This window comes from Dicentrarchus labrax, unplaced genomic scaffold (assembly GCF_905237075.1).
Source record: "Dicentrarchus labrax unplaced genomic scaffold, dlabrax2021, whole genome shotgun sequence".
Classification (NCBI taxonomy): Eukaryota; Metazoa; Chordata; class Actinopteri; family Moronidae; genus Dicentrarchus; species Dicentrarchus labrax.
This window is the reverse complement of record NW_026136722.1, coordinates 26,267,246-26,294,500: the sequence shown is the minus strand read 5'-3', so window position 1 is coordinate 26,294,500 and position 27,255 is coordinate 26,267,246. Positions and strand designations below refer to the sequence as shown.

The following is a 27,255-nucleotide window of genomic DNA, read 5'->3' as shown; positions in this document are numbered from 1 at the left end:
TGTTTTTAGCATCTCTTTATTTCTGGCCGTTTTACCCTGCATGAGCTACAATTACAGCAATTTTGAAGGCAGCTTAGCAAAAACCCTTTCATGTTTATTCACACCCGTTTCATTCCAAACAGCATAGAAACTGGAATTTCCAATTCAGTCAGAAAGTGCAGGCACTCAGTTATCAAGATATGTTTTTTGGAAAGTGGTTTTCACAGTTTCATGTTGCATTTAAAAACTGTGAATGCTGCGCTGGTTGGCTCCACGCTTCTTTAATTAATGTTTGGTTGAGCCAAGAGAAGGGCTTTGTTGTTTTGAGCGTGAAAATAGCAAAAATAGTTTTTTCAAATAATTAATAAAAAATCAATGGCAACGTGTTCCAGTGAGAAGGAAATCTGGTAGTTCGGTGACGTATGGCACACTGTTTTGTGCCAGGAGGCGTTGCAATTGGTGAAACTCGCAGGAAACTACAATGATTGATCAAATTTGTGGAAAAGTTGCAGTAATTGGACAAAATTGCAAGTTTGCACAACTGAATTCGCGTCAATTCCTGGAGGGACTGACATGCGCTCGTTCCTCAAACTGATTGATTCAATGTGGAAGAGCCTGTGTAGTGGAATAGTCCAGCGTTGCTTATTTTAACTTTAAACTTTATTATCAATAAAAATAAATGTTTTAATACAAAAATGTTTTGATTGAAATGATTGTGCCAAATTCATAAAACAACACACCTCCTGTTTAGGTAGTTTTAAATTGGGATAAATATAGAGTAGCATTTATATATATGTATTTATTTTTGTTTTATGTTTGTTTTTTTCATGCAGGTCCTGATCAGCTTGTCATGATGTGTCAAGATTGTACCCTGTTGGACTGGGTTTATCTGAAGGCTCCGAAGCCACGCTGTAGGCTAGCTGATGCGAGCCTCCTCAAAAACGTAACTACACGTAGGGGCAGCCGTGGCTAAGAGATAGCACATGGAGACTGTGACTGGCTGCTTGTGCTTTTTCATGCAAGTTTCTGATGCAGTTAGAGATTGAGCAATACAACATAAATAAAATAAATAAAAAATAAATAAATTGTTAATATTCTTGTGTATTGAGTAATAAATAATGAAACAAGGCAACACTGTCACTCCTCTCACATAGTAAATGGAAGAATACAAACTTATTTTACAGTCATTTGTTTCAATGTACTCTCAGTTTTAAATTGTATAATCAACATAAAAAGCTGAATAATGTCAAACATTGGGTCAAAACACATAATCTATTACGATTTGACTTTGGTGTCATGCACACAAAGTATCCAACCCTCATGGGTTTACAAGACTACAAAAATACAGTTGCAGTGATTTAACATTTCATTTCATTACAGAATTACAGAATATAGATTTGGCTCTGTCTTAAAACAGATATTCTGCATTCTCTGGCACAAAAAGTTTTTTACAAGAGAGGTTCCCTTCTTGAAGCACAATTCAAGTTTTTCATAATCATCCAGCCAAAAGAAATCATCTTAAATGGAGGACATTTTACTAAAAACTACACCCCTTATGTCCTCGTAGGCAGTACAGCAAAACAAAATGTGAACCCTTTTATCAGTTTCACAGTGTATTAGCATTAACATTAGCAACATACAATATAATATTCAAGGGTTTTCTGTGTGTTTTGTGTTCTGTTATTAGTTAGTATTTCTGCTAACACTTTGCTACAACCACTTTTTGTACATACCTAAACTAAACCCTGTATTTGTAAGTCATTTTAAATGAAGATCGCTGACTGACAGCTGACGTACACTACTGCAGATTACACACAGTTTGCTGAATGATTGACACTCAATTTAAAATGCCACATAGTGAAACTACTGGTGAATAATAGTTAAGTCTTTGCGGGTTGCTGCTGAAATGACGGCGATGTGTTTTTTTCATCAGGGACACATTGGAACAAAAGCTAAATGTGCGTGTGTGTCAGTGTGTACGTGTGTGTCGGTTTGTGACGCTCTGAGGATCCGATCAGAGCTGGAGGTTGAGCCGGGGAATGATGAGGTGGCGCTTTTCCTCCCTTTCTTCTTCTTTTCTGCCTCTCTTTCTTCCTGAAAGACAGATTGCATTCCATCCTCTTCCCTGTAAAAAAAGGAACAGGCAGACACATGGATAATGTGAAGGTATCTGCAGTGTGTGTGTGTGTGTGTGTGTGTGTGTGAGTGTGTGTGTGAGACAGAGAAAAAGAGAGAGAGAGAGAGAGAGAGAGAGAGAGAGAGAGAGGAGGAGTGAATTAGAGGCTTGCTTGGCCAGCTTCAGACTGTGCAACGTGTCTGCTGCTGGTGGATCAGATGGCAGAAAGCTGCTGCTCTGCGTCTCCCTGCAGCTCCTCTGCTCCATAATGTCTGCTTTCTGTTTAATTACAGCTCACCTGCAGCCTGGCCGGCGCTGCACACAGCCTTCTGAGGGGTGGGGGCATGACAGAATCGCACATATAAACCTTTATTTGGACTGGGGGGGAATGCTGCCGCTAAAAAAAAAGGGCTTTTATTATTTAGAGCCAATAACAATCATAATGTCTGCAAACCCCACAATTGTGCAGGTATTTCAAAACAGAGGCAGTTTCAGCCGACTGCTGCCGCTCCAAAAAATGCAAACATCTGGTTCGCTCATAAGAAACTGTAATGCTTTTTTTACAGTCAGCTGCTTCACTGATCTATCTATCTATCATCTATCTATCTATCTATCTATCTATCTATCTATCTATCTATCTGAAAGTTATTCTTTTTTACACATTTCAATCTTCTATATTTAAATACGAGGATGAGTCTGGTGGTGATGGATCTCACACACATGACATTCACACGTCACTGCACTGTATACATACTTTGGCTTAAATCTGCAGGTAATCTACAGTCTGTTCTCAACAAGTCTAAACTTTATCCTCTGTGCCAACTGAAATACTTCCAACATAAGCATATGGCCGACTTGCAAGCCAAATAATCTGCAGCAAAGCATCAAGATAGCTCAGTGATTTCATGGATCTGCATCAGTCTTTCCAAATCGGAGCACTGACTCTTTAACTTTGGGTTCAAACAATCGCTGAACTCAGCCTGCCTTAATTTGGGACAGGCCTTTAATTCCTTTTGCACAAAACTCAGTATAGAAATTAGGCTATTGAATAACATATCAATTAAAAAACATTAATTTGATAATTTGATAGTCTGGTGCTCATCGTTTCTGTCAAATGAACTGAACGATTGAATTGTGAAGAATCAAACTGATCTCACAATGTATAGCATTTCCATATTAACAAAAGTGTAAACATTTAGAGTTGAGGAGGGGACCTAAGCAGTTTGGAACCTCTATGAAATCTAATGCAGACCTGCGTTTATTTGTCAAAACGTGTAGCCACACTAGGCTACTAAAGGAGACCTGCTTCTAATTTGGACCCTGCTTTTAATTGAAGTTGGGAGGTAAAATGAATTAACAGTGAATGGTATTAAGTTACATTGTGCCTCCTACCTCTTGAGATATTGAAGAATATTGCTATTATTCTTTTATTCATTATTGTTTGTGGGGCTTTTTATGCCTCTATTTTGATAGTGACAGTTGACAAGTGATGTCACTTGAGTCGGCATTGGTTGGAGAAGAAGTTTGAAAATGAAAACAAATCTGGGGATGTTTAGTTAGAGAGGTACTAGACCTTTGTCGCCTGCTCCTCACAGCTCAAGACCTCATTAGCCGCTACTAGCATAACGCACCTGAATCTCCTGGGTTGCACTGTGGGTACTGTAGGCGCCATGTTTTGACAAGCAAGAAGAATATGTGGGATAAAAAGAAAGAAAGGGCTCTGCTGCATTCATTTTGATATGTTTTAAACTGTCCATCATGAGTCTGACAGTGTTATAGGAGCGCAATGCTAAATTGGTTCCAAAGCCATAACTGCAAGCCCACCTTGGCTCAGGTCACATTACCATGTGATGTAGCACACATGCTAGAATGGATCAGAGGGCTGGAACAGGAGAAGTGAATAACACAATTAAGCACAATAGTGCAGCTCTCTAACAGACGCTCGCTGTTGATGAGTCATGGATCAAGATCTGAGTTGTGTCTGAAGTACAATCCTATGACACTTAAAGGAAAAATCCCCTGTAACACACTGATTTTCAACAAGTTCTGGAGTCATTTACTATAAGGGTTTTTGTAGATAGCCCATGGACTGTCAGATGCAAAGTAAAGGGCCACTCCACTTTAATAAAGCAGGATAACTCACAAGAGACAGGACCAGTGTGTAGGATTTGGTGGCATCTAGTGCTGAGACTGCAGATTGCAACCAACTGAAACCCCTTGACTCAATCAAGCGTTAAGGAGAAACTATAGTAAAACTCTGAGAAAAACGTGTCCCTGTCTAAAGCCAGTGTCTTGTTTGTCCATTTTGGACTACTGTAGAAACCTGGCAGGCTCTGCCATAGAGGAGGACTCTGTAGATAAAAACTGCTCATTCTAAGGTAACAAAAACACGATTCTTATTTTCAGGTGATTAAACATTAATGAAAACACACCTATGAATGTTATATTCCATTTCTGCCAATATATCCTCCTATATGCTAAACACTGGACCTTCAAATCTGTCCTTTAACTAAACTTTTAATTTTGGTGCAAGACGGTTGTGACATGACGACAATCCTAAACATTATAGACACATGAACAATGCAAACACTGAGGCTTTCCTAACCTGACGTCACTGATCAGAGCTGAATTAGCAACAGAGACAAAAATACAAGCCAAGCTAAGCCCACAAATGAAACCAAACATTTTTAAGCCTGCAGCCATGTTCAGCACATGTTAACAGCCTAAAACCATAAAAACACTACAAGGAATATACAACCAAAAACTAATTTTTAAAAAGTCCAAGAACCCAGCTGAACACAGCACAACTGGACTACAACTGTAATGTTCTCTGTTTTTGAACTAAACTAGACTTAGAACTGCTCTGAGACTACCAGAAGCACTCTGCAATTCAACTGAAATCAAAGTGAGTCAGGAAGTAGATCAGGACCAGAAATAAAATCTGGATTAAACCCGTGGCTGCTGGAGGAGTAGATCCTCTTCCGACCCTCCGATGCTCTTCAGGATCAGGTTTCCTCCTGCTCAGCCCCCCCCCCCAAACTCCAACCCTTCTGCTGTGGAATTATGGAAGGAGGGACATGCTGATTTTCCTCTTCTTTCCACTCTTTTCTTCTGTTTTTTTCCTTCCTTTGAAGGAGGGGTCCATTCTTGTCTTCCCTAAACGTGAGCGGCAGCAGCTGGGTGAGCAAGGGTGCGTCCCCAATCGGTCCAGTCCCCAGCACCTCCCAGTTCTTCAGGCTCCCATATAAAAGCCCTTGTGGAAAGTGAGTGTAGGCAGTAGGGAGTTTTCTGCTGGGGTCAGGAGGACTGTGAACAGACGAGCGGACCCTGCCCCAAACACCCGTGTATGAGTGGAGTGTAGCAGGAAAAAGAAAACATCCCCAACTTTTTTCCTCTCTTGCCTCAAAGAGTCTACATGTCTAGTGGCATCTAGACATGTTCAGCTTTGTGGATTTGCGGCTGGCGCTGCTGCTCAGTGCAGCGGTGCTCCTGGTCAGAGCGCAGGGCGAGGACGACCGTAAGTTTCATCACTGTTTACTGGAGCTTCTCAACCCTTTTTTTTTCTTCTGGTTTTTGAAAGTGGATTTTCTCTACGTGGGTGGACGGCTGCTGAGATTTTAGACAGAGAAGAGAAGAAAGGAAAAAGTTTGAACTAGAGATAGGAGCTTTGATGCGTGCTGCTCTTTGTCTCCACTCAGATAGATAGATAGATACATAGATAGATAGATAGATAGATAGACAGCTTTAAACAGCAGGGTGTGCGTAATGCAATGGGCATCCCAAGAAGGCCTCTCTCTCTCTCTCTCTCTCTCTCTCTCTCCCTCTCCTTATGTTTGTCTATGTCACTCTACCCCCCCCCATGCATGCAGAGCGAGTTGCTGCAGGTTTTCCAGGCTTTCCTCTAGGCGAGGGTTTCTAACGGGGACTAGCATACTTTATCACATTTGAACTCCCCAAAAAAGCAACAAAGTATTTTCAGAAAAAAAACTTTTTTGCTGACATGAAAAGCCTGTGGCATTTAATCAATTTGACACCGATATCCACACTGGCTACACCCCCACCCCCCACCCCCCTACCCCCGACTTAAGGCTCCCAAAGGTTGATCTCGGGTGGTAAACTCTACAGTTTTTGGATGTAAGACTGGAGGAGGATTATAAAAAAATGGAATGGAGATTTCCCCCGCTTTCAGCAGACACCAGGCAGACGGGGAAAAGCTTCTCCCAGGCCTGATTGATGTGGCAGAGAAATTCACTGCCTGGAGCCAAAGTGTTGAGTTGGCCAGGTGAGCGAGTGAGAGAGTCACATAGGGAGGAAGCAGAGACAGAGAGAGAGAGCAGGCGTAGTCTTGTCTACTGGAAGCATTTGACCTCTACAGCCTTAGCAAGCCTCCTCCTTCTGCTCTGTTACAGTTTACAAAAGCTCAGACGTGTGTGAAGAGATTGTAGAGCACAATCGGAGGGAAGGAAGGCCTCTGCTGGTGTTTAGACACAGAAGACAAAGAGACCCAGCTCAGTTCTGGAATCAAGAGAACCAAGGAGCTGAAAGTCAATTTTTCCAGATGTTCTTCTTGATCTCAGCTGCCTGCCTGTCTGTCTGTCTGTCTGTCTGTCTGTCTAAAGCAGATGTGGGTTGACCCATCTGAACGGTCTCACAGCGCCACCCAGAGGCTTGTCTCCGCACCTGCAGACACATCTGGCCGCCACGTCCCCCACACCACCTCCTTTTTCCCCTCCTCCTCCCCCTCTTCTTCTTCTTTCCACTCTTTTTTTTTTGTTTCCTCTAATTGCAAACACATGCGGACTGTGTTTCCACCAGCTGCTGCCAAGCCGACAGTCTGCAGCAGCGCTGCTGCTTTTCCCTCTGAGCTCAGCACTTTGGCACGCTGGGAGATTTATAAACCCTAGAAGGAGCCTCATCTGTGGGTTCCGTTTCGCGGAGGAGTTCGCAGCGGCGGCTCAGGTCGGAAAATGTGACTTTGAGTTAGAGCAGAATAACGATCATCACGGTTTTATTGGTGTTAAAGAGAAGTTAGATCACTCGGAGACGAGTTTGCTCTGTGCGTAACCAGCGTCTTTCCGTGCGTAACTATGATGTGACCTGCATCCAGACGCAGCGCGCCGTTGACCTCTCTGTCACCTCAGCCCTATGCCCTCTTTCCGGTCCGATTGCAAGGCCACCAGTTCCTGCCACTCTCTCTTCTCTTGGCTGGATGTTTTTATGTTACTGCCCTCACCATTTCTACTCCTGGTCGACATTTTTGTGTCATTATATGAAATCTTTTATGTGTTTTTTCAAGGGGAAGCTCTTTAAAACGTTCCTTTAGTGCGATTCAAAAACAGAAATACAGGCCTGTATATCTCACAACTGTTAGAAAAGATATATACAAACTATACATTATGGAAACCATTATTCAAATGATATTCCCATTTAATTTTTAGATGATTACAAAATGTATTAAAACACCACTAAAATGAAATATGAACATATATGTCTGATATTATAATGCTGATTAATGCAGCCTATATCAAGTTACATTAGCTTTATTTATATAATTAAAATACATTGAATTTGTTTGCTTTCCATTTTTCACAACATGCAATTTTAATGTTCATTCGCTCCTATCTAGACCCTTGTATTTCTCTGCGTGTGCGTTGAGGTTATCTCACCTGTATCTCTGTGGTGTCGCCCCCCTTAGGCACGGGCGGAAGCTGCACCCTGGACGGCCAGGTGTTTGCGGACCGGGATGTGTGGAAGCCAGAGCCATGCCAGATCTGTGTGTGCGACAGCGGCACGGTGATGTGCGATGAGGTCATCTGCGAGGACACAACAGACTGCCCCAACCCCGTCATCCCCCACGATGAGTGCTGCCCCATCTGCCCCGACGACGGTATACATCTCTTTCTCTCTTTCTTTGTTAATTCTACCTGCTTTTCATACTTTCTCCATTTTGTCATTATTTTTATTATTCTACCTCCCCCTTTCCTTATTCTTATTATATAGTCCATTCTTATTCTCCTTGTCTCCTTACAAAAAGGCCCAAACACTCAAACTCTTGCTGTCTTTCACCCTCTCTCACTCCTTCCCTCACTTCTTTCACATTTACCCACTTCAATATGACTAAACACATTATCTGCCCCCACAAATGCACACAAGACAGTCTGCCTCTTCTGCTACAGTGACAAGGAAGGAAGAGGACGTGTGTGTGTGTGTGTGTGTGTGTGTTTCATAATCATAAGTCTCTGTGTCTCCTCTCTCTGCAGGCTTCCAGGACGCCCAGGTTGAGGTAAATATTGATTATTTCATTGATAATTGATCGTCAAATGATTGCTCTGAACAAATAATAATTATAAAATATAATAATGTAATTTAAAACAAACCCGTTAATTGTGATATTAATTATTGATCAATGATGGATTGATGATCACGTTATTGATCAGATACATCATTACCCATATGAATCATATCCACATGTTTTTCTATTATTATGACTTTTTAGCATGCACTGAGACACTTTTCTTTGCTCACAGGGACCCAAGGGAGAGCGTGGACCCAAGGGAGACAGGGTAGGTTCACACTCTCACACTTCGTCTGTCACTCACTCATCAGTCGTTCGATTCCTGCTCAGCTGAGGGGCCATGTGGGTGGTGCGTTCACACTCTGTCTGGCACCCAGAGCAGATTCTTGTGTGTTTATGATGGAGCTGTACTGACAAAAGGGTTTCAATTAGTTTTTTTTTTGTTACTTCCGGAACATGTGGAAATGGGACTCGGATCCTTTACAGTCCAGCATTCAAAATCATCAAAGTGTTATCAAAGTAAAACAAGTAAAAGCACTCAAATTATTGATGGAGTGGTGTGTGAACAGCAGCTGTCCCAATGACATCAGGTCTAACTACTTACTGAGATCATAATTAGTGACGGATTCAGCATTTAAGCATTTTTCCTGTAAAGTAGATCCAGGTCTTATGAGTCCCAGAAAGTAGAAATACAAAAGTAAGCTGCACACATAGATCCTTAAAACTGTACTGATGGGTACTACTTGTACTCTTTCCCTTCCATGTCTGAATTAAGTCGCTATCATTATAAAGCGATTTGCTGGAAGAGGGTTCACTGCTTACCGAGAGCAGTGAAATGATCAGGGGGTGAAAACATGCTGGGCTCAGGTTGGAACACGCAGGCTGAGGTTGGAGCTGTTTGGAGCAGGACAGGAAGTGGAGACTTTGCCTGGCTGAAGGGAAGTTAGACACAGTGGGGAAGAGATTTTTCTTTTCTCTCTTTGAGCAGTGGACTTGTTAAGACTTCATTTTTCACAAAGAAAAATCCAATTTTATGTCATCAAAACTGATTACATCCTTAAAAAGTTAAAGGTGGGTTTATGTGAGCTGTGGAAAAAAATCTCCTGTAGATATGTTTGGGGTTGCTTTTGCAGTGTTTTTTTTTACAGATCTTCATGTTGATTTTATTATTGACTTAAAATTAGTCTTTGCTATGATAGGATTTGATTAAGCCAGCTGTACAAGTTGGATCTGAAGAGAATTTGGTCATTTTATTTTGGAAGGTCAGCTCACCTTCAGCTAAGTTTGGGAGTTTACATAAACTCAAGTGTAATTATGAGTTTTCAGTAATTATTATTATAATAAATGTATTCTATTATTCAAAATGTAGAAATGATTGCAGTCATATATTTTGAGTTTGAGATGATGGTGTAATCCCCTGGTCAGTGACTGTACTTACCCACTTCCCGTATCCTGACCACTACCAGTCCAGTCCTGGTTGGTCACATGGTCAGTCTTGGACAGGAGTAAACTGCACCTCCTTCAGGTGTAATGCTGCTTCCATCACTACAGGGAGCCAATCAGCCTGTGGAGACACACATAGGAAATTCATTATAAAAACACAAGGATCTGTTCTGATGTGGGTCTATGGGGGTTGTGTTGGCATCAGAGCCCTGCATTCAGGTGATTCTGACTCTCAAGCTTGACCCCTTCTTTCTCTCATCTTGTCCCCCTGCCCACCCCCAATCACAGGGTCTTCCTGGTCCCCCTGGTAACGATGGTATCCCCGGCCAGCCTGGACAGCCTGGACCTCCCGGCCCTCCTGGACCCCCCGGCCTTGGTGGAGTAAGTTGTTGGGTTTTGTTGTATTTCTGTATTTTACTTGTTTAGATCTAAATTGACCAGTTGTAAGTGGCTGGAAACAAAAGTCACATGACTCGTGCGTGTAGCTCATTCATTGGACACAGGTGTGGCATAATTCTTCTTCTGTGGTGATGTAACAAATCATGAACACACAACCAAAATGCCACGCACAAGCATCAGTCCCAGTTCAGTTTGGTTCTTCCCAGCTTCCCAGCAGTCATATTCTATTACCCATAAATCATTTTGCTTCCTCTACTTTGGCGAGAGATTTTCCAAATGTGTGCAAATACATGAAAATAGACCACCGATGGTTTGGCTTTCAGTCTGGGGTCAGAAGGTCAGAAGGTCATTAGGGTAGATGCTCAGGGAGGGGAAGCAGAGATTCTCTCTATTCATAATGGATGTCCAGTCCAGTAGTTGTATCATGCTAAGAATGTATACAATCCATCCTTACTTAGCATACACAACTCATCAATCATTCCTTCCACTGGCTCTTACTGTAGTTTAGGCTACCATGCTAGCATTTCCAGGCTAATTTAGCATTTTTATGTAGATCCACATGCTAATTCACTAGGCTAAGCTAACATATATCACCCAGCCTGATTTATGCTTATGTAGTAGCTATTATTGACTAACATGCTACTTCACCACATATAGCTAATATAGCATCACAATCTAATTTAGCATGCTATGATTCAGTTCACCGTTGACTTCTTTCCTTCCGACAACATTCCCACATTCTGGTTAAGGATACTGAGCTAACATATGCGGCCTACTTTTGCATTCTCATGTAGAATTTATCACTAAATCACATGCTAATTTACCAGGCTAAGCTCATATGATACCAGTCTAATTTAGCTTGCTGGTATAGACTTTACCACTGACTCACATGCTTATTTACCAGTTTTAGAATCCAAGCATACAAAACCAATATTCCTGTTTTTTAATTTAGCATTTTAATGTAAATTTGACTTTAACCCTTAAGTCAATGGAACAGACTTCCATTCTAAGTGACCACACGAAGATAAACCAGACTCTAAAGCTCAGATAACAGGATGGGATTTGGTAGAGAAAAGTAGGAAACAGGAGACAGATTGTGTTTGTATGAATCTTAATCTTCAGGATTTGGTTGAGACACAATTGAAGAGGTTTTGTCTGGGATGCCCCAAAATCTATTATCAGATTTTGTTGGACAGATGTTTTTCATATATAAGCCCCTGAGTGCATATGCGTATAGATGACAAATGGGTCTTGAACGTGTTGTGAAAATGCATTGTTCTACATACGAAACAACTTAGAAAAGGCCTTTTATCCACGTCATGGAAAGATTAAACCTAATTCACATTACAGACGGATTGGAATATTTCTATATATAATATCTCCGCTTGCTTTTTTCCAGAACTTCTCCCCTCAGATGTCTGGTGGCTACGATGACAAATCTCCTGTCATGCCTGTGCCTGGACCCATGGTATGACGCACACATAAATACACACTATCATTTCACTGTCAATCATGGTGATGCAGTGTCTGACCCTGCCTCTGTTTGATTGACAGGGCCCAATGGGACCCCGTGGACCCCCTGGATCTCCTGGTGCTAGCGTAAGTATATTACTTCCTCAACTCAAAAGTGTTTGGAATCTGAAGCTGGGATGATCGAGCAGGAGAGGGCAGCGATAGCATGCGTACCTTACCATGACATTACCATGACATCACTACCCTCTCCTCAGAGACATGACACGCTCCTTTGTTTCACTGCACAGTGAGAGTACATTTCCAAATAAAAACTACAAAGTTAACACGTAGACACGAATGACATTAACACATAGCCTTCAGTTTCTAAAATGTTCAAAGACTGTATTAAGATGAGAGGAAAACGGAAGAGATTAGAGGGGAATGAAAGAAGCCATCTTAACTAGCTTACAGTTAAAGCAAATAAATACAGCGGTCAGATTGACACGAATAAAGCAAAGCAAAAAACTGAGTATAAACAATTATTTCAACCAAAATACCAGTGAAACAGTATTTCAACAGCCCCTCGCTTTTGTTATCCAACATGCTTCTTTTTCTGACAATTCGAATTGTCAGCACCAGAAAGAATCATTCAAATCTTTAAGCTAGTGGGTTAGCTTTGAGATTCATCACAATAACCAATAAAATCTAAGAGAACCTCTTGAGGCTAGATCAAATCTGGAATAAAGGGTTGACGCAGCGGGCTAATGCAGATCTGTGAATGTAGTTGAAGCTACCCAGGACTCACCCTTAATATACACAAATGATTTACGTCAAGTAACAAGTCACTGAAAAAGAATACTGTCATATAAACAGAGAGTTAGGGTTTGGTTATTGTCATCACTACTGCATTTCAAATTCTGCTACTGTACCCACCCAAGTGAGCTCACAGCAACAATGAAACAAAGATACCCCACTGCCTAACAGACTGTGTATTTTACAGATTTTAGAGAGTGTTATCAACATATCCGTACAGTACTGATGGTGTACAGTAGTAGTGATGGTGTTTTTGTGTGTCCCCTACAGGGACCTCAGGGATTCACTGGCCCCCCTGGTGAGCCCGGAGAGGCTGGAGCTTCTGTGAGTATTAGGAGCACAGAAACAGATACACTCCCACGTTGCACCTCGGTAGTATTTTGCCATTCTCACCTTGTTTTTCCCTACAGGGCCCCATGGGTCCCCGCGGCTCCGCTGGCCCCCCTGGAAAGAACGGAGAGGATGTGAGTCGACTGAATCTGCTCATATTCACCATCTTTTTCTCAGTTTGGATCAAAGAATGACTTTATCCACCCGCTCATTCCTTTCTCTCTGTCTCCCTTCATCTCAGGGTGAGTCTGGCAAACCTGGTCGCAATGGTGAGCGTGGACCTTCCGGCCCACAGGTAAGATGCCACAGCAGAGTAATTCTTGATGATGCATCGTAAGGAACAAAAACAGAGCCTTGGTAATAAATGGTGTCTCCTATCATTCATCTTTCCCTCAGGGAGCTCGTGGTTTCCCAGGAACCCCTGGTCTGCCCGGCATCAAGGGACACAGAGTGAGTCAGAGTTTGGACCTTCCCGTTCAGCAAATCAACAATAAAGCATTTCCTAACTGTGGTCTAACTGTATGTCTCTCTCTCTCTGTAGGGATTCAGTGGACTGGATGGTGCTAAGGGAGACTCTGGCCCAGCTGGCCCCAAGGTGAGTAACTTCTTTGTTATTAGTGTAGAAAAATGTAGCAGAATTAGTAATAGAAGTAGTACAGTGGTGCAAATGGCAATGGTGACAGTAGTTGAAGTACTGGTCATATTATTTATGCGAGTCGAATTGCCCTTCCATAAAGTCCTGGGACAGATTCTTTAGAAAAATGGAAGCTGCAGAAGCTGAAATATCCTGCCTTTTAGTCACAAAATCTGACTGATCAACTGGCTCCTATGTTTCCATAATGCAACCAATAGTATCTTTGTAATGTCTGTTGTAAATGCGCGATTTCCAAGACCAAGCCAAGATGACTACTACTCTGTATGACTAGTAAAATCAGCGGACTCAACCTTTAAGTAATTCTTGGTATTAGTATTAGATTACCAGTGGTAGCAGCATAGAGGCAGCCATGCTAGCTAGTTTAATGAATACTGACAAAGGATGCCACAGTTTCTGTCATTCTCATCACCTCACCTTTATGTATGTCAATGTATGTTTAGGGAGAGTCTGGAGCCCCCGGTGAGAATGGAACCCCTGGTGCTATGGTGAGTAAAACAAGCGCCCCACACCATCTCAGGCATGTAGTAGCCATGTTGGATTTCTTTCCTCCATTCCAATTGATTTAAAGCTGACTGAATGTTTCTCTGTCTCAGGGACCTCGTGGTCTGCCTGGCGAGAGAGGCCGCACTGGTGCTTCTGGAGCTGCTGTGAGTCCCACACACACACACACACACACACACACACACACACACACACACACACACACACATGCAACTACTGTAATCAATCAATCAGTGAACAGACCAATGAATCATGTTTGTCCATGTGCTGCAGGGAGCCCGTGGTAACGATGGTGCTGCTGGTGCTGCTGGACCTCCCGTAAGTCTTCCATTTTCTTAAGGGTAAATTCGGTTTCCGTTAAGGTATAAATTGTTCCCGTGTCTGAATCTCTTTTGTGCTATTGTTTCCTCTCAGGGTCCCACTGGCCCCGCTGGACCTCCTGGATTCCCTGGTGGCCCCGGATCCAAGGTACTACAGCCAACATGATCCAACCTGCATTTTTAATGCCCTTCATCTTCAGCCTCTTCCTTAATTTTCAGCCATTAGCGAGTTACTGGCCTTACTTTGCAGTGCTTCCATGCATTTCTCTTAGCATATGTGTAGGTAGATGACCTTTAATTTGATCTTTGGCCCAAAACAGGGTCACCGGGCTGGGGTGGGGGGTTCTGGAATTCTGTGCCATGTCCCACTTCCATAGTACATGCTAAGTCTAAGTAAGTTTAAAGTGTGTAGTAGTATTAGACAGACAGAATTACCTACATTATTGGTAGTAAATTAGCAATTTCTTTACACCAAAAACACACTCCTCCGTTCCCCCATTTTCATATTCCCTTTCTCCAACCTTTGTTTCTGTCATACCTTTTGACATCCATCTACAAGTCTTCCATTGTGTCTTGATATTGGACATGAGTATCTGACTGTATTCTCTGTTTCCCCTCTACCCAGGGTGACGCCGGACCCCAGGGTGCTCGTGGACCCGAGGGCCCCGCTGGATCCCGTGGTGAGCCTGGTAACCCCGGACCTGCTGGCGCCGCCGGACCTTCTGTAAGTATAGCCAGTGACGTAACTCTATTGCTTACTGTTCAGAGGAAATGTTCTCTGTTAAGTGAAGACAAAATATAAATATATAAATAAAAAATAAACAAATATAAATAATTATCAGAGACAAAAAAAAACGTCCTCATTGGCTGATTCTTTCTGATGATGTAATGGCATCATCATAATTCAAAAGAGCCTTTCTGGCCTCCGCATCGTTAATCAAAATGTCTACCTTTCTCTCTCATCTCAGGGAAACCCTGGAACTGATGGCGCCACTGGAGCTAAGGGAAACCCTGTGAGTATCTCTCTCAACTCATTTCGTCTTTAGACATGATAGGGTTGAACGTTTGAATCCCTTTCTGGCTCAAAAGCAGCCGTGGCTGGTGCGTCATGGTCACCACAGCCCACAGGGTCTCATAGCCGGGAGTACAGCATGATGTGACTGTGTTGTTGCTGTGTGCCGCCCCCTGCAGGGTGCTGCTGGAGTTGCTGGAGCTCCCGGATTCCCCGGACCCCGTGGACCTTCAGGACCTCAGGGTGCTGCCGGTGCCCCTGGACCCAAGGGTAACACTGTGAGTAGAGCTCTCTCAGAACTAACCAACGCTAAAATATTGTTTTCCTAAATTTGTCCCCTGTAATGGACATGATTGAAAATACTTAGGTCTAAACATACTGAAGTAAGTAAAACTACTGAATGAAAAGTAAACAGTGTTTTGTTTATTAGTCAGCTTTTTGTGTTTGGTTTTTAGGTTTTTGTTTTTGTTTCTTTGTTATTTGTTGTTGAGACCTGTCCCAGCTATTGTTTATGTGTCATGCACATTTGTTTTAGATGACTGACATTAGTTGCTGTTGAATTGTTTTTTTTGTTTTGTTTGTTTGTTTGTTTGTTTGTTTATGTTGGCTTATTTGCTTGTTTCCCTCAGGGTGAGGCTGGTGCCCCAGGAGCCAAGGGAGAGGCCGGTGCCAAGGGAGAGGGTGTAAGTTCACCGCAGTCTGCATGGAGCATGGCTATGTACACACAAATGTACGAATACACATTCTTAAGGCCATCTGTGTGTGTGTGTGTTTTCCAGGGTGCTCCAGGAGTTCAGGGACCCCCAGGACCTTCTGGTGAGGAGGGCAAGAGAGGAGCAAGAGGAGAGCCTGGTGCTGCAGGAGGACGTGGAGCTCCTGGAGAGCGAGTATGCATTTAACCTAATTTTCACAAAATTACACTGCATACTTATATATTCTTTAATGTGATGTGTAATGAGGAGGGACAGTCGCCTGGTGGAGTATCTATATAAAATTGTATCTATTTATTTTTAAATATCTGCACAAATAAAGATTTTAAGGTAACTATTCCACTTTTTTTTTTTTTTTAATTAATATTATATTATAATTTTTTTGGCCTTTATGACTTTATTTGATGGAGGGAGAGGGGGGATGGCATGCAGCAGAGGGCTGCAGGTCGGATTTGAACCTGGGCCGCTGTGTATATAGGTCGCCAGCTCTACCGACTGAGCTAACCGGCCACCCAGCTATTCCACTTTTAACCGAGTCAGATTTAAATTATTCTTACCCTTGTGCAGTTACATATTTAACAGATATGATGTGGATGATTTAGACATTCTAGTGGCTCACCCGGATCATGTAAACACACTCTCTAGTGCCCCCTGCAGGCCAGAAAAAGTAGAACTGTAATGCAGGAGCAGAGCATCATTTCCTGATATCTGGTAACACTATTACTGATACACTATCATACTGTGCTGTCTTCTGAGCCTGAATCAGGTCCTCATGCAAGTGTTTTTGGCAGTCTTTGAGTATTTGGATTATTCTGCAACCACCAAGAAAAAAAAGTTCAGGTATTACAGTAACATTTAGCTAAGTGTAATTTCTCTCCAGAATACGCCTTAGCATACATCACAGTGTTGGCACTGACATTATGGTAAAGCACAGGACATTAGAATCATGGTAGTAGGTCACAGAGCTAAGCAATATGTGCTTGATTTTCTTTAGGGTGCCCCTGGTGGTCGTGGATTCCCTGGCTCTGATGGCAGTGCTGGACCCAAAGTGAGTTAACACACACACACATCTGATACATGCCTTCATTTAGCTTACACGCATTAGGCTCAATTTTCATTTAACTAATCTTTTCCTTTCTGTCTCTTTCTCCCACATCATAGGGTGCCACTGGTGAGCGTGGTGCCCCCGGTGTTGTTGGACCTAAGGGTGCCACTGGTGAGCCTGGCCGCACTGGTGAGCCTGGTTTGCCCGGCGCTAAGGTGAGATTCCCTACTATAACGTAATTGTCAGCAAAATAATTTATTCACTGCACAGGCCCTCCTCTGACCTCTGACCTCTTCCTGTAGGGTATGACTGGCAGCCCTGGCAGCCCTGGACCTGATGGCAAGATGGGACCTGCTGTAAGTTTATGTTCAGTATAATAAATCTTAATCTCATCAAGTCATCTACATTCTGTGTTTATTTAATCCTTAATTAATCGTCTTTACCAGGGAGCCGCTGGACAAGATGGCCGCCCTGGACCCCCTGGTGCTGTTGGAGCTAGAGGCCAGCCTGGAGTCATGGGATTCCCCGGACCCAAGGGAGCTGCTGTAAGTAATGTGCCTCAACTGCTACATGATCATGGATCGTGTGTTTATGAATATTTTAGTCAGTAGGCTACTAAAAAATGGTCTCAACATCTCTGGTAACAGTGCTTTTCTACTCCTGTCTGTAGGGTGAGGGTGGAAAGCCTGGCGAGAGAGGAGTAATGGGACCCACTGGCCTTGCTGTAAGTTATATATAGTCTACACTATGCTAATCTTTCAAACCACTGTATTGTTTTCCTGTACTGCATAAAAACTAAACCCTGTGTCTAAAAGCCTGCAATCTTTCCACCTAGGGTGCCCCTGGAAAGGATGGTGATGTTGGTGCTCCAGGTCCCTCTGGACCTGCTGTAAGTAAAACACACACATCCTTCACATGCAGCTACTTACAACAAGTCATACCTATACAATGCCTTACTTCTGGTCATTTTCATTTAGCCCTAACAGTCCTTCTCTTGTACATCCTCAGGGTCCTGCTGGTGAGAGAGGAGAGCAGGGACCTGCTGGAGGTCCTGGATTCCAGGGTCTTCCAGGACCCCAGGGTGCCACTGGTGAGGCTGGCAAGTCTGGAGAGCAGGTACTGACTGAGATATGATTAACTTTGATACCTGATCAAATTGAAACTTCTTGGTAAATGGATGCATTAATTGCCTATCTGTCTATCTAGGGTCTGCCCGGTGAGGCTGGAGCCCCAGGACCTGCTGGAGCTAGAGTAAGTCACTCATCATCACTCATCATCACCATCATCATCATCATCGTCATCATATTCACAATTACTCTGCAGTCTGCTCCTATCATGTAGAGTTATCCGTTCATTGCAAATATTTACCAACCAGGTTACAGATGGTGAAAAAAGCTATGTGTTGTTGCTAGAAATGTATTCAGTAATATGTGCTATTTTTAGTTCCAAATGTAGGTTACTGTGACACAGTGAACTAGCTTGACTTTTACCATTGTTTTTACTCCAAAACACTCGAGCTTAAAAACTAGCCAGCAGGTTCTTCTAGCAGAAGAACAACAGTTATGACTAGCTAACAACAGGCTAATGCTAAAGTGATGTTGGTTAGCTATGTTGATAGCATAGGTAATTTTAAGCATACATTGTCTAAAAACAAAAATAAATGGGTGAGTACATTCAATATGGCAGTTTTATATTCCTCTTTTTAAAAAAAAAGAGCCCTGCTTACCAGACACGTTGAGAAAGTCTCTTTTGAAATTTCTCACACAGACGAATAGTGTAGGTTTATGGGATATCATCGACCTCAAGATAAGCCATCCACAGTCAGATACATCATCATGATTTCTTCAACTCTTGGCTAAATTAGCTAACTCTCTGCCATCCCTTTCATTCAGGGAGACAGAGGATTCCCCGGTGAGCGTGGTGCACCTGGCCCCGTTGGACCCGCTGGTGCCCGTGGTTCCCCCGGATCTGCTGGAAATGAGGGTGCTAAGGTAAACCCTGGGAGAAAAACTAGATGACCAGATCACAGATAGAGATCAAGCAGCATTTTCTATGAAAGTTATTGTATCCCCTAATTCTTTTTCTTCTCCTCTTGCTTTTATCCTCTTCCTCTCCCACCTCTTCCTCAGGGAGATGCTGGAGCCCCCGGAACTCCCGGAGCTCAGGGTCCCCCTGGACTGCAGGGAATGCCTGGTGAGCGTGGTGCCAGTGGTCTTCCAGGACTGAGAGGAGACAGAGTGAGTCGCCACAACAGTATTCCTAGTATTCCCAAAATCCCACCTACAGAATGCCCCCAGTAGTATGATCACCTCTTGTATACCTCACTCCCCCTCTCGATCCAATAACCCAGGGTGACCAAGGACTCAAGGGTACTGATGGTGCTCCTGGTAAGGATGGTGCCCGTGGTTTGACTGGACCAATTGGACTTCCCGGACCTGCTGGAGCCCCCGGAGACAAGGGAGAGCCTGGTGCTGCTGGACCCGTTGGACCTTCTGGAGCCCGCGGAGCCCCTGTAAGTACCTGTCTGTTTTTCTGTGAGGAGGCGAAGATAAAGCTTAGGTTCTTTTTATCTGATCCTTGGCTGACTCTACTTACCCATCCTCTTCCTCAGGGTGAGCGTGGAGAGGCTGGACCACCTGGACCCGCTGGATTCGCTGGACCTCCTGTAAGTCCCTTCTTCATGACTGTCCTGGCTTCTCTTACCGACTCTCTTCCTTTTGCTTGAAGCTTCAGCACAGAATTTACTGAGAAATAATTTCTCCAACCATCGCCATTCCACACAGGGTAACGATGGACAGCCTGGTGCTAAGGGAGAGGCTGGAGATAATGGTGCTAAGGGAGATGCTGGTCCCCCCGGAGCTGCTGGACCCACTGGTGCTCCTGGACCTCAGGTTTGTAAACTTAGAGAATAAGTAAGAGTGAACTTCAGAAGTCTCTGTGGCTACATTGCCTGCTACTGGTTCTTCCATGGTTCTCCCACTGACACTATTGTGTGTCCTTTCAGGGTCCCGTTGGAAACACTGGTGCTAAGGGAGCCCGCGGACCTGCTGGACCTCCTGTAAGTCACCACTGTTCTACTACTCTGTCCTTCTCCGCTCTATTACATTGTTGTTTGCACTGACTTGATACCACCATTTTTCTTGCCACAGTCAGCTAATGGACCCTTGTATGTCTCCCTAGGGTGCTACTGGCTTCCCTGGTGCTGCCGGCAGAGTTGGACCTCCTGGCCCCTCTGTAAGTCTTTCTTTAATGTTATTAGCACTTCTTGTTCCAGTGAAAGGGCTCAACATCCAGGATGGTTTTAGCAGTGTTGTATTCCCCCATAGGGTAACCCTGGACCTCCCGGACCCGCTGGACCAGGTGGCAAGGAGGGACCCAAAGGAAACCGTGGTGAGACTGGACCTGCTGGACGCACTGGTGAGATCGGCGCTTCTGGACCCCCAGGACCTTCTGGAGAGAAGGGTAGCCCTGGTGCTGATGGTTCTCCCGTAAGTTGTCTTTAACATGAAACCCTTAGAACCAACTGTAATATTGGTAGAAGAAGCCCCTTCCATCTCAGTCAATCCTGGAACCAAATAGTTGGTTGCTAACAAATTATTCTTTTGATACCAACTAAATTATTATTATTACTTAATTATTATTAAGTAGTAGCACTGAATTAGTCTCCACAATCTTTCTTAACAAGCTGCAGACCTTGTTTAGCTGTTGGTTGCTGTTAGTTTCCGCTGCCCTATACCTTGATATCTAACCACTTTCTTTTTCTCTCTCTTTGTCACCCCCTACAGGGTAGCTCTGGTCTGCCTGGACCTCAGGGTATTGCTGGACAGCGTGGTATTGTTGGTCTGCCTGGACAGAGAGGAGAGAGAGGTTTCCCTGGCCTGCCCGGACCTTCTGTAAGCCCTTATTGTTACACTACAAACTCTACAAAACTACAAACTGCACAGTGGATCTGATGTAACCAGAATACCCAAACGTCTTTACCGAGCCAATATGATGTTTAGAACCAATTCTGACTCCAAATCCAGAAATATTAACTGATCAAGAACAAGTTCAAGAGGATGTGATGATGGAAACAAAACCACTGAGACTGACTGACTGAGAAATACAGTTAAACTCTGGTTTAGTCCATGAAAGGTCTCTGCTGACCTGGTCTCAACTGACTGCTGTTTAGCCTCCAGCAAGCAGGAAGTTTATCTTCAAATAAAAACGTATTTTTATTAGTATTAGTAATAAGCTTCAATCAATTAGACTTCAATTGAGGTTATTATGACTGGAATGACTGTGGCTGTGTCACCCACAGGGAGAAGCTGGAAAGCAGGGACCAAGTGGTCCCGGTGGTGAGCGTGGACCTCCCGGACCCATGGGACCCCCTGGACTGGCTGGAGCCCCTGGCGAGCCCGGACGTGAGGTATTAAGAAACAATTGTACCTGTACACTAAGGCTATTTCTCTGCCATTTGTATACTGGTGTGAGTATAGGTCACAATGATGCTGTTTCCTAATCACTTGACATTCTTTGTGTTTTAGGGAACCCCCGGTAACGAGGGAGCCGCTGGTCGCGATGGAGCCGCTGGACCCAAGGTGAGTTCAAATTAAAACTCACTCACCAGCACCAGAGAGCAAAGTAACACACAATAAGTAGTAGTATACAATGAACTGTCGCTCCAGCCTCTACTACAGCATTGAGCTTGAGAAGAGTCAGCAAGATTGACCTGAACCAAGCAATAGTTAAACCAGCCTGAAGTTAATTTAGCATCAATGTATCTAGTAGAAGCCACTGTAGTTATGCTAGATACATTGATGCTTAGCTCTACTGTAGTTAGCTAGCTGCAAAGCTGCCAATATCACACAAATGGCAGCCAGGGAGCAGAGTTATACCACCAGCAAGTATTGTTATGTTTTATATAGCCTAGACAGAGGCCAGCTTCACCACATCCTATAGTTCCTTTGGACAAAAATCAATGGCAAAGATCTGTGGGATCCTGGAAGACAGGTATTTAGTTTTTCCTGAGCCTTTTTCATCACGACTGAACAGACCATGGTATTAAAATGATTAAAGCTGGTGAAATAAAAAAAGATTTTGTGCTCACATTTTAGGGAGACCGTGGAGAGAGCGGCCCTAGTGGAGCCTCTGGTGCCCCTGGACCCCCTGGTGCCCCCGGACCTGTCGGACCCGCTGGAAAGAATGGTGACCGTGGAGAGACTGTGAGTAACAAACAAATTTTTTAGTTTGGTCATTGTCTCTTTTTTTAAATATTTGTAAATTCAGTACATTAAAGAAAGTCCGAGCTTTATACTAGATCTACTGTAGTTGAGAGACCTGCCTCTACATCAAACTGATTTTTGTTATGTTTCAGGGACCTGCTGGACCCGCTGGCCCTGCTGGCCCTGCTGGACCTCGTGGCCCTGCTGTAAGTAACAACATCAGCACCATTAATAGAGCCCTACAATAAATGTGACAGTGTGTAGAGAAAGGCAAAACAGCACTCTTCACCCCCTTCTTTCCTCTAACAGGGTGCTCTTGGAATTCGTGGAGACAAGGGAGAGACTGGAGAGGCTGGCGAGAGAGGCATGAAGGGACACAGAGGATTCACTGGCATGCAGGGACCTCCTGGGCCTGCTGTATGTCACTTTACACTCACACCTACACATATATTAACAATATATGCAATATACAGACTTTATCTCTGACCCCTGTTTATGTTTGTTAACTCGTAGGGATCTTCTGGAGAGCAGGGACCTGCTGGTACTCCTGGACCCGCTGGACCTAGAGTGAGTTAACACACCACACAAATGCAGAGCAGTTTTTTCGTGTTTTTCATGTCTCAGAGTGTTTGAAAGGACTTTGACATTCAGAGACTTTAAGGTTTCCCTTTATGCTGTTTACAGGGCCCTGCTGGATCTGCTGGTAGTGCTGGTAAGGATGGTATGACTGGCCTGCCTGGACCCACTGGACCTTCTGGACCTCGTGGACGTTCTGGAGAGATGGGACCTGCTGTAAGTCTTCATCCATTCACCTGTCCTCTGTCTCCTCATTTATTCATCATATAGTGGTTGTGATTATCTAGGAACACCACAAGACCTCTACCTGCAATGAAATAACCTTTTCGCCTCTTCCCTCGCTTGTATCTCAGGGTCCTCCTGGACCTCCCGGACCTCCTGGAGCACCAGGTGCCCCTGGCGGTGGATTCGACCTCGGTTTCATCTCCCAGCCTCAGGAGAAGGCACCCGATCCCTTCCGCATGTTCCGTGCTGATGACGCTAACGTTCTCCGTGACCGCGACCTGGAGGTGGACGGCACCCTGAAGAGCCTGAGCCAGCAGATTGAGCAGATCCGCAGCCCTGACGGAACCCGCAAGAACCCCGCCAGAACCTGCCGTGACCTCAAGATGTGCCACCCTGACTGGAAGAGCGGTGAGTAAAAGCCTTTAGAGGAATCGGATAATGGTAGATGGCAGCATTTAGGATAGCATGCAAATAGAATAATAGCATGCTAAAGTTCTGACTTTTCTTCTTTTTGTTCTCCAGGCGAGTACTGGATTGACCCTGACCAGGGCTGCACTCAGGACTCCATCAAGGTCTACTGCAACATGGAGACTGGTGAGACCTGCGTATCCCCAACTCAGCGCGAGGTTACCAAGAAGAACTGGTACGTCAGCAAGAACATCAAGGAGAAGAAGCACGTCTGGTTCGGAGAGGCTATGAGCGACGGCTTCCAGGTAAACACACCAAAACAGAGCACTTCCTGACTCATGCTCCTATCTTCCTTTAGTTCCAGCATCCAAATCCAAGCCTATTAAGGACAGCTTCCTTCTCAGTTCCTCCTTCCTGTACCCTCACTTTCCCTTCTTCTCCCTCCTCTTGTTTTCTCAACTCCGTCTCCACCTTTTAATTCTCCTCTCCCTCACAGTTCAGTCAGTAACTTCTCTCCTATCTTCTTTCCTACACAGTTCGAGTATGGCAGCGAGGGCTCTCTGCCAGAGGATGTCAACATCCAGCTGACCTTCCTGCGTCTCATGTCCACCGAGGCCTCTCAGAACATCACCTACCACTGCAAGAACAGCGTCGCCTACATGGACGCCTCTGTCGGCAACCTCAAGAAGGCCCTGCTCCTCCAGGGCTCCAACGAGATCGAGATCAGAGCCGAGGGCAACAGCCGCTTCACCTACAGCGTCCTGGAGGATGGATGCACGGTGAGGAAACTAGCCGATCCTTAGATGACATGAAGCTTGAAATGCTAAACTTGCAACATTAGCAAGGATCAGATACCACAATTCAGCAGGCGTATACACGTCCTGGTAATAATCAGTGGTTTTGATCAGACATCAAACATGATGCTAGCTACTGCATCTAGTTTGGCTGTTAAAAGTTTGGGCAAAAGTTTAGGCATTTTTAAATTTCCAGTATTAACTGTGCAGCAGTCATGTTGAATGTTGAACCTAACTTTCCTTTCATCCTCTCTCCCTCCAGTCACACACCGGTACATGGGGCAAGACAGTCATCGACTACAAGACATCGAAAACATCTCGCCTGCCCATCATTGATATCGCTCCTATGGATGTTGGTGCTCCAGACCAAGAGTTCGGCCTTGAAGTTGGACCCGTCTGTTTCTTGTAAAAAGAGAAATCTGGACTTGAAATTGTTGTTGTGTGTGTGTGTGTGTTTTATTTTTTCTAGCAGTCATCTCTCTCTAAAAAAACCCCCACCAAAACGTTTCTCTAATGCCATTTTTCTGAAAAATCCAACCCCTCGCTCGTGATTCTACGAGTTCCCATTTGGCCGTTGTTTCGATGGTCCACTTTGCCTAAAACCTGCACTTCAACAAGATGGCGGCGATGTGGCGGAGTCTGCATCATCGTGTTTGGGACCACTACTTTTTTTTTTATTTCTGACTCTCGTTTTTGTTGTTTTTTTTACCATCACCAACACCAAGGATCCTGTAGAGAAGACATTTTGTTTCACTGGCAACAAGAAAATAATATATGCTTCTGTAAAGTGTAAAAAATTGACTTCCCCTCTTCATCCAGCCAAACCAGGCATCTCTGGAGTTTACAGAAATCAACAGAAACACACAGGTGACTTTTGTATTTTTATACACCACTGCGGTGAGAGGAATGAAAGGACAGTCCCAACAGACAGAACCCAATTGCTTTGTACCACGTTTCAGGTGTTGATGAATAAACGGTGAAACTGACAGCCATGTTTGTCTCTGTTGTTCTGCCCCCACCTCCACCTGCCCCAGACAACACTGACAACTCCCTTCCCCTCATCCGCTGATAGCTGTTGTGATTTGTTTGTTGTTGTTGTCGCTTTCATGTTTGTTCCTTTCAATTTTACCCTTTTTTTTTAAAGAACAGTCACATTAAAACCACCAGCAGAGAAACATGGGTTTAAACCTCTTTTTTGAAAGAAAAAAAATCCTATGGCTACCTCAGTAAAGCAAGGAATTCCAGCTGCAAAAAGAAAAAAGGACCCAGTGTTTTTCAAGTGAAGCCTGCAGTAGTTGTGGCGGTCGGTAGGGTAGTTGAGGTTAACTGACACTTTAGCAGAAGCAGGAACAGCTAAAACTTAAGGTGCTATTCTTTCTTTGAGGTCCCCCAGCCGTGCAGTATGGCTCTGGTGTGGCCTCTTGGTGCTAAAATGAAACCATGGCTTTTATTCTTGGTGTCCAGAATGAGACAGGCTTCCTCTATTTCCAGCCTTGGTAGTGCTGGCGGTCAAACTCTAGCTCTGTTTCTGAGCTCAAGTGAGAAGTGGATCAGCATCTCTTCCCCTCATCACACCTTTTGGTTTTTATGTTTTAAACCTCCCCACCAGCTTTTCTGTCACCCCAAATTCTTCTCCACCCCTTCATCCACACATCTGTTGTAGTTTGTTTCTTGTTTTCTTGTGCGAAGGGTGAACTTTCTCAAAAAAATTGCAATCAGAGATTTTTTTTAAATGCACAGAAAGAGAGCCATCAGAAAAGAGTTTTGTGAGAGAAGGCAGACAGACACACCCATGGGGGAAAACACCACAAGGATCTGTACCTATTTTGTATATGTATAATAAATTGAGATGTTTTTAATTATTTTGAATGCTGAAATAAAGCATGTTAAGTGGTCTAACATTGAATCCTGCCTAATTCCGTGACTGACTCGCTGACTGCCCCCACCCCCCCCAGGACTTGAATTGAAGCAGCTTTTTACCTGTTTTGTACAGTGACTGATTGCGGAAACGAGATTAAAAAAAATATCTAATGTATTTTTTTCTTGTCTCTTGTTCAGTCTGTACCTCTTGGAAGGGGTGACACTAAGAGATCCTGGAGAGTGTGAGTGTGTGGGAAGAGAAAAAGATAAAACTGAGCGTCCCAGACAAAACAGGAGGATTGGAAATATTTTGAAGCAGCCCTGTGACATTTTGCTTATTTATTTTGACAATTTAAAACCTTGTTTCCCAGAGTGATGAGTCAAAAAATGTCAGTCTCCCCCTCACGCTGTCTGCAATCTTAATCCAGTCTGAGCTCTGAAAATGTAGCCACGTAATACAAGCAGCTCAAGAAATGTGGCTCCTAACTGGCTAGCATGTGCTATATCTGGGTCAGAAAAGAGGAATAACTTTGGCCTACCTCTCAGTCGGTGGAGACGCCTTGATGTCATGCAATCCCAAAGAGCTGGTGGTGTTTTATCTGATAATTCCATTTGAAAATGAATTTGAAGATCCATAATCCACCAAGAAAAGAAGAAATATTCGGCTCTGATAATCCAGCATTTATGATGATGATATTTGTCCGAAGTAATCCAGTGTTTCCACAGCAAGGAAGACCATCTGCACAGCTTAGGCAGCAGGACTGAGGGGCTGCCGGGTGGAGTGGCTCTGGGCTCAGGCTGTTGGCATCAGCTTGGCTTCACAAAGACACTGATTGTCCACCTTGAGGGAGGTACAGCGGATAGGTTTGCACTCCCAGTGGGAATCTGGATTATTTCTGCAAGAATCTGGGTCTTTATTTGAGGGCCTGGGCAGAGGAATGCTCACCTCTCCGGTTTCAGACACAGAGAAGGGTCTGTTTGCGGAGAGGAAACCCCTCTGCAGGCGAGTTGACTTTATGCTCAGGGTAAACATCAGAGGGATGTTGATGAGATGAGGGCAAGTAGAAGTAGATAAAAAAGAAGACAGTGATGTACATATTTGTATATAAGGCACTTTA

General features: G+C 44.0%; 1 protein-coding gene and 2 long non-coding RNA genes across 6 annotated transcripts; 1 reads left to right on the top strand and 2 right to left on the bottom strand.

Annotated features, from left to right (window-relative positions):
• LOC127357055 (uncharacterized) lies at positions 1 to 7,887 on the bottom strand. Its single transcript, XR_007882100.1, has 2 exons — positions 7,762 to 7,887; positions 1 to 2,104 (listed from the first exon to the last, which is right to left on the bottom strand). It is a non-coding gene; the product is annotated as an uncharacterized LOC127357055 (long non-coding RNA).
• Positions 5,357 to 26,183, top strand: col1a1a (collagen, type I, alpha 1a). 3 transcript variants are annotated; one of them, XM_051389073.1, is made up of 49 exons: positions 5,357 to 5,612; positions 7,791 to 7,982; positions 8,356 to 8,378; positions 8,623 to 8,658; positions 10,122 to 10,214; positions 11,632 to 11,700; positions 11,787 to 11,831; positions 12,768 to 12,821; positions 12,908 to 12,961; positions 13,069 to 13,122; positions 13,224 to 13,277; positions 13,369 to 13,422; positions 13,923 to 13,967; positions 14,076 to 14,129; positions 14,257 to 14,301; positions 14,398 to 14,451; positions 14,929 to 15,027; positions 15,272 to 15,316; positions 15,495 to 15,593; positions 15,945 to 15,998; positions 16,095 to 16,202; positions 17,020 to 17,073; positions 17,232 to 17,285; positions 17,373 to 17,426; positions 17,517 to 17,615; positions 17,741 to 17,794; positions 17,906 to 17,959; positions 18,079 to 18,186; positions 18,277 to 18,321; positions 18,963 to 19,061; positions 19,200 to 19,307; positions 19,421 to 19,582; positions 19,682 to 19,735; positions 19,854 to 19,961; positions 20,075 to 20,128; positions 20,251 to 20,304; positions 20,397 to 20,558; positions 20,856 to 20,963; positions 21,371 to 21,478; positions 21,597 to 21,650; positions 22,167 to 22,274; positions 22,427 to 22,480; positions 22,584 to 22,691; positions 22,788 to 22,841; positions 22,959 to 23,066; positions 23,204 to 23,483; positions 23,598 to 23,788; positions 24,020 to 24,262; positions 24,540 to 26,183. In XM_051389073.1, exons 1-49 carry the CDS (start codon positions 5,531 to 5,533, stop codon positions 24,684 to 24,686), a joined length of 4,299 nt encoding a protein of 1,432 aa, XP_051245033.1. In that variant the 5' UTR covers positions 5,357 to 5,530; the 3' UTR covers positions 24,687 to 26,183. The 3 variants fall into 3 exon arrangements, with proteins under 3 accessions (XP_051245033.1, XP_051245032.1, XP_051245034.1); XM_051389072.1 differs by having other exon boundaries at positions 17,187 to 17,285; XM_051389074.1 differs by lacking the exons at positions 19,854 to 19,961; positions 20,075 to 20,128 and having other exon boundaries at positions 17,187 to 17,285.
• Positions 8,665 to 27,255, bottom strand: LOC127357061 (uncharacterized). Of its 2 annotated transcripts, XR_007882124.1 has the most exons (4): positions 26,677 to 27,255; positions 9,829 to 9,954; positions 9,213 to 9,322; positions 8,665 to 8,795 (listed from the first exon to the last, which is right to left on the bottom strand). It is a non-coding gene; the product is annotated as an uncharacterized LOC127357061 (long non-coding RNA). The 2 variants fall into 2 exon arrangements; XR_007882123.1 differs by having other exon boundaries at positions 9,213 to 9,954.

Coding starts and splice junctions, on each gene's coding strand:
- col1a1a (XM_051389072.1), top strand. CDS start 5,531: ATGTTCAGCTTTGTGGATTTGCGGCTGGCGCTGCTGCTCAGTGCAGCG. Junction 12,822..12,907: donor CCGGAGAGGCTGGAGCTTCT/GTGAGTATTAGG, acceptor TTTTCCCTACAG/GGCCCCATGGGTCCCCGCGG. Junction 21,479..21,596: donor CTGGCGAGCCCGGACGTGAG/GTATTAAGAAAC, acceptor TTTGTGTTTTAG/GGAACCCCCGGTAACGAGGG.